Source organism: Mus caroli, chromosome 2 (genome assembly GCF_900094665.2).
Source record: "Mus caroli chromosome 2, CAROLI_EIJ_v1.1, whole genome shotgun sequence".
Lineage (NCBI taxonomy): Eukaryota > Metazoa > Chordata > Mammalia > Rodentia > Muridae > Mus > Mus caroli.
In genome coordinates, this window is record NC_034571.1 from 106147644 (window position 1) to 106154034 (window position 6391).

The window sequence follows — 6391 nt, forward strand, 5'->3', positions numbered from 1 at the left end:
AGTTGCCCGGAGAGCGAGCAGTCCCGGGTGGGAGACCTGAGAGTGTGAGGTGGCAGCACAGAATGAGGGGGAAAGGCTGAAGAAGGGGCCCCTTTCCACTCAGCCCCTCACCGCGGAGAGGTGGCTGGTCCGCCTCTGCAGCCTGCGAGTGCGGAGAACGCGCCCCGCACCGCGGCGCAGCGCAGCCCCTCCTCACCGCGCCGCGCTCCTCCCCACCTGCCCGCCGCCTCGCCCGGTCGCCGAGACTCACAGTCCGCAGGAACTGGATCTCATCCTCGCCTCCTTCTCCCGCTTCGGCCATGGCTCCCAGGGCGTGCGCTGCGCCCCAGCCTCGGGTGCCTCTGTTTCCCCTAGGCAGCGGCGTGCGCTGACTGCTGCTCTGCCGCTGCTCTTTCTCCTCCTCCTCCGCCGTCCTCCTCCTCCTGCTCCTCGCTCAGCCTCAGCAGCTAATCCCCGACCATATAGGGAGCTGGGCTAACACTTGACTGCACTGCAGAGCGCCAATGCCAGGCGAGCAGCCCGCCCACCCCTCTCTCCTCTCGCCCCAGCCAAGTGCGCGGCAGCCACGGACTCCGCGGACAGCGCAGCGCGGCGCGCGCCGGGCGGGTGTGGGGCAGAGCGAGGGACCCGGGCCGGAGCCGTGGAACCTCCCCCGCACCGCACGGCACCGCACATTCGGTGGAGACGCGCGCCCCGCGGCGACGGGAAGATGGCTCTTACACAAAGGCCAGTTGCTTAGATTCAGTGCCCCCAAATTGGGCACAAATCCTCTAGATTTGACCACTTTGCACGGTGTGTGTGTGTGTGCGTTTGTGTGTGTGTGTGTGTGTGTGTGTGTGTGAGAGAGAGAGAGAGAGAGAGAGAGAGAGAGAGAGAGAGAGAGAGAGAGAGATTATTGGTTTCATATTTGGGTGGGAGTGCCCATCTGGAGGAGGGCGCTGACCACTCACCCACTAACCACCTCACCACCCATAATGGGTGTTCCTTTTTCATGCAGCAAGGAGAGACTGAGGGTGACTGTTCATCCATAACTAAGTTTGTAACCCCGTGCGTAGCTCTTCTTTAGAGAACCCATTCACTCTTTAAAATTTGATAAGGAGAGGGTATAATAATCAGAATGCACATCACATGTGTATGAAATTGGCAAAGAACAAACTCAGTAAACGCTTTTGGTTTGTTTGGTTTATTTTTTATTTTATTTTTTTTATCTGATAAGAACACTACACCCCCATTGAATAGAGCTTCACTAGCCCCTGGGAGCTTCAAGAAGCTGTCCTCAATTTGGAAATCAGATGGCGTCAGAATTGTTTCTTTGTGCCCACGCTTACCCATACTCTGCACTTTAAAGCTAGCCCTCTGGACTCAGGGGAGCGTGGGGCTGCTGAGAGCATACAATGGGTCCTAGGAGGCTACTAATCCTTACCTGACCTTGGGTGGACTTTTTAGGATTTGGGAGCAGTGAGATTGGTCCTCTAAAAGCGCAGTGTGCAGGATGTCCCTTCTGTATGCTGGTCAAGTAGTTTCTGGGCAAAACAAAAATGTTTTAAAAGAAAGTGCCTCAAGATGTAGGTGAGTAGCAGCTCTGAATCTGAACCTACCAGCTCCTCTAAAGGCTGCCAGGAACACAGCATGCCATCCACACATTGTAGCACTTTACGTTCCATGCTTGCCTCTATGCCCTACCTTTGGATAAAGATTCTTGTCTCCATCACTGGCAAGAGTACATGTTGATAGGTGAAAGGCCTCTGGGATTTCTAAATCCCCGAGGAATGCCATCAGCCATGACTAGAACTTCAGCAGAACCCAGGGAACATTGAAATTCTCTCCGGGTGCTTGAACCATTGTAAGTCATCAAGGAAGCCAAGAGCAGTTGGCTAGAGGGGGACCGTGTGACGGACATGGTGACTAACTGACAGCCTATGGGGCCAGAGAAAATCTTTCCTTTTAGTCCGTTCAGCACTTTATACCTTTTACATACAGCGTTACTAAGTGCTATATGTATAACATCTGAAACCTGACTAATGAAATAAAATTGAGCTATATCTAATCAATACTGCTTACTTGTCCTACAACAGGGGCTCTTAGGTGTGTTTTATCAACGAGAATAACAAACCTTTAGAACACTAGAGAAAATGGCCACCATCATATAAATAAGCATCTCCTTTGCTATGCATTATTATTCATGGTGACCAATTATCCAGATGGTGTTAATGGGGGCTGTGTCCTCAATTCTAGGAAGGCTGGTTAGTTTCACTCAATTTGTGAGTTAAGGACCTAGCCCCTTCACTTTGACCCCAAACCTCGTAAATCCTTGTTCATTTTGCCAAAAGGAAGAAACCATTGAATATAGAAACAAAATTATTCATGGGGACATAGAAACTAAGAGACCTCATTTGATTTAAATACCCTCTGCCCAGGTGAACCTATAGTAAACTGTATAGACCACTGAAATTAGCTTCAACGCCATTTCTCACCACCTCCAGCGATAACTAATTTTGGTTGACCCACCTGTGAAGAGGAAATCTCAGCTGAGGAATTACCTCCATCAGATTCACTTATGGCCAAGTCTGTGGGGTATTTTCTTGATTGCTAATTAATGGGAAAGGGCCCAGCCCACTGGGAGAGGGGTCGCCTTTGAAGACCCCGTCCTTGTATAAGAAAGCTAGGTGAGTTTAAGTCAGTAAGCACCAGTTCTCCATGGTTTCTGTTTCAAGTTCCTACGTAAGTGTCTAGTTTGGGGTTACTACTGCTGTGATAAAAACGCCATAACCAACTTGGTGAAGAAAGAATTTATTTGGCTTAAGTTTTCACATCACTGTTCATCATTGAAAGAAGTCACCACAGATGTTGGCGATCATACCATGAGAAAGTAAGCCTTTCGCAGTTTCCCACCCTAATAAGCCAAATGGCCTTGTGTTGGGAGCTGGTCACCTCCTCCTCCCTATCCCTTCCTGGCACCTAAGACTCTAAACATTTGAATTATAGTCCTCTTTTCCTTATCTCTTCCTGATTCCCAAGACTTCTAAAGACCTGAGTTATGTGCTGAGCCCAGCTTGACACCCTGGGCTGTTAAGGAAGAATCTACATTCCTGAGATAAGACTCAGGGTACAGTCAGAATTCAGCCTTCATGTCCCCAGATGCCTACTTCTTTGTTCTTTGTTAATTCCCCCTCGACCCCTCCCTATTTTCTCTCACTGTGTGCTTATAATCAGGCTCCTAGCCTTCATTAAACAGACCTTGACAGGAATCCTCCTTGGTCTCGCTCTTCCCCAGCCCCCATTTCTCTTGCAGGTTTTCAGTTCCCCTCGTACCCACAAATAACTGGGTCCTGCTGGCCAGGACACACAGAAACATAAGCAAGGTAGGAACCTGTAAGCAAGAGCTGATGTGGAGGCCATGAAGGGATACTGCTTACCATCCCATGGCTTGCTCAGCCTGCTTTCTTTCAGAATCCAGGACTGCCAGCCTAGGGGTGGCCACATCCACAATGAGCTGGGCCCTCCCCTACCCATCACTAATTTTTAAAAACGCCCTATAGGCTTGCCTGCAGCCTGATCTTATGGAAGCGTTTTTTGTTTGTTTGTTTGTTTGTTTGTTTTGTTTTGTTTTTCTCAACTGAGGCTCCCTCCTCTCCTATGGCTCTAGCTGGAGTCAAGTTAACATAAAACTAGCCAGCACAGTTGGCTCCCCTCAATCATAGACTGTAACCTACAAGCTAAAACAAATCCTTCCAAACCACACTAGATCACCCCTAACTGTAGACATCCATTTGCCGAAATGCATCTCTTAAGCTAATTACGCTTATGCTTTGATCTGTACTGAGTCAGGCTCCACTTAGGGAAACGATAAAGGCAGTAACTTTAAGAACTGCAGAGTGAGTTGAGGAAGCTGACTCTGCCAGCACTATTATTTTCAATACATCATCATATATGTGAAGCCTCTCCATAGATTGACAGAATATTTATTTTTATATCAGCAAAGGAAACAAAATCTTTCCGTGATTTCCATTCGGGTAATTAACTCTTGAATCTCCTCTACGTGTGATAAGACAAAGGGTATCACTACTATGATGGTTAATTTTCATTGTCAACTTAGCTAGATTTAGAGCCACGGGGAGAACATTCTTCTGGGTCTGCCTATGAGGAAGTTTCCAGAAAGGTTTAACTGAGGAGGAAAGACCCACCCTGGGCAGCACAACAGCATGCTCTGGGGCCAGACTAAATAAAAAGAACAAGTGAGCTGAGTACCAGTATTCCACACCCCCCATGCCACCCCCACCCCGTGTCTGTGTGTCTGTCTGACTGTCTGACTGACTGACTTCTCTGTGGACACAAATTGACCAGGAACCCCCTGTTTCTGCCATTCCTTCCCCCTAGACATTGCCCTCAAACAGAGATAAAATGAACTCTGTCTTCTCTAAGCTGTTCTGGCCAGGCATCTTGTCACAGCAATGAGGCACGTAACTACTTCAGCCACCTGTAAGCAAGCTCATGAACAAATATAACATAAAAGTACATCTGCTTTTGATTCCAGTAAACAGAATGGAAAACACATTTTACTAATATATATATATATATATATATATATATATAATGTTTAGGCATGATTATTCTTCATATCTAAGACATCTACAAAGAGCAACTAAGTAGGTGTCTACCTCTGCTTTACTGACTTAAAAGCAATACCAAAATCATCCTCTTCGTTAGAGAGGGGAAAGGTGTGTGAAAAAAACGCATTTCTTTTTCTGGTGGTATCTATATCTCTCTCAGAAAGGCTATAGACATCAAAATGCTTAACAGAGGCAAGGATTCACAATTATACATAACTAACTTCTTGGAGCTGAACACATAGAGTTTCCTTCTCCTCTTTCTCTTTATCTGTCCTCTCCCCCCCCCACCCCCCACCCCCCACCCCCCCCCGCCTTTCCCCCTGCCTAGTCTTCCTTTGTAATGTCTTAAGACTGAAGGACTACATTATAAGGTCAAATGCAATATACGACTCTGGTGCAAGACTCCTAAGGCAATCAAAGAAGGGACTCTGTCCCAGGGGATTGGGCAACCTCTGTGTGACAGAAGAGATGGGAATGAGCTTAGCACGCCTGCAAAGGCTTTCTCTGTGTGTCATCCATTGAACTTCTCCCTCAAGAATCTCCAGCTGTGACAAGTCGCTAAAGCAATACGTGAAGCTAATGGCACCATCAAAGCTTGTCTGTATCTGCTTCTGTGTCTGCCTGTTTTTAACAAGAACTCTTAGCTGTCATATATTACAACCACATTGACATCACTGATAAGATGAGGGTTTGAGACCCAAGTTAGACTGTACATCATTTAAGGACTGAAGGACTCACTCTGAGTCAAGAGATTTGAATTCTTAGAGTCCACTTCATCCTCTGGAAAATGAGGGTGAATATATCCACTTTTGAGGCTTCCTTTAAAGCACAATTAAATGACTTCGTTATTATAAAATGCTTTGTGATACCATGTGAAAGAGCTCAGTATAAGGGCCTTCGAGAGTGAATGAGAACCACTTTTGTAAAGGACTTGAGTTTGGTTCCCAACATTCATATTGGGTGCCTCACAAGTGCCTAAAACTCCAGCTCCAGAGAGTCCAACGCCCCTGACCTCTGCAGACACCTGCACCCACTTGCACATAACCCCACCCCAAAAGCCACATACACTAAAATTATCTTTAAAATCTTTTGTAAAGTGTTCCATGTAAAAACCCTGAGATGTGGCTTTCAGTGTTTCTCCACTGCCTGCCATCCAGGTATGTTTCCGTTCCTGCCTCTCTTTAAGTTCTCTTGGCATTTGATTGTAATGAGATTTTACTCATAGAGAAAGAAAGTCTAGCTTCTGAAAATAATTTCCAGTCACAATAAGCAAAACATCTCGGGCAGAGCTCATATGCCACAAGATACTAGAAGACATCAGTACTGCATTTCCATGTTTGTTTCCAGGACGGATTTGTTGAGCTGCATTACGCGTTTACCTTTAATGAGATACGTACTCTGTTGCTATGGCATATTGAAATGTACAGCTTCCTTCGGGAAGTGGAATGGTAGTACCAGTCTCCCCCATTCAGGTTCCTCCTTGGGCTTGATAAAATTGAGATCCAGTGCCTCGTGAAACTGTCCTTAATCAGATAAGTCTCACTTACGCTAACCTGAATGCCTTTGATTTTTAATTTCTGCCTTTTAATTCTTCCTGCAGCTCTGTGGCACAGATATATTGAAGCTGCTGCCATCAACAATCCGCCCTGACTCACTGCAGCTTGAATAGTTACCACTGAAATAGACGGATACACAGTGGGAAAGGAGACCAGTATAGTTGTATGTCATCTATTTCGGGTGTCAGAGCAAGACCCACATTTCAGTAGACAAAAACGTAGGTA

The 6391-nt window shown here is 46.5% G+C and overlaps 1 protein-coding gene across 2 annotated transcripts in view; it reads right to left on the bottom strand.

Moving 5' to 3' along the window:
* Ryr3 (ryanodine receptor 3) overlaps positions 1-473 on the bottom strand; it is a 542105-nt gene extending 541632 nt beyond the window's left edge. For both annotated transcript variants that reach the window (XM_029469442.1, XM_021156945.2), the window contains exon 1: positions 251-473. In XM_029469442.1, the coding sequence (XP_029325302.1) occupies positions 251-301 (51 nt within the window). In that variant the 5' untranslated portion in view covers positions 302-473. The remainder of the gene's footprint in view (positions 1-250) is intronic.
* Between the last annotated feature and the right edge of the window lie 5918 nt (positions 474-6391).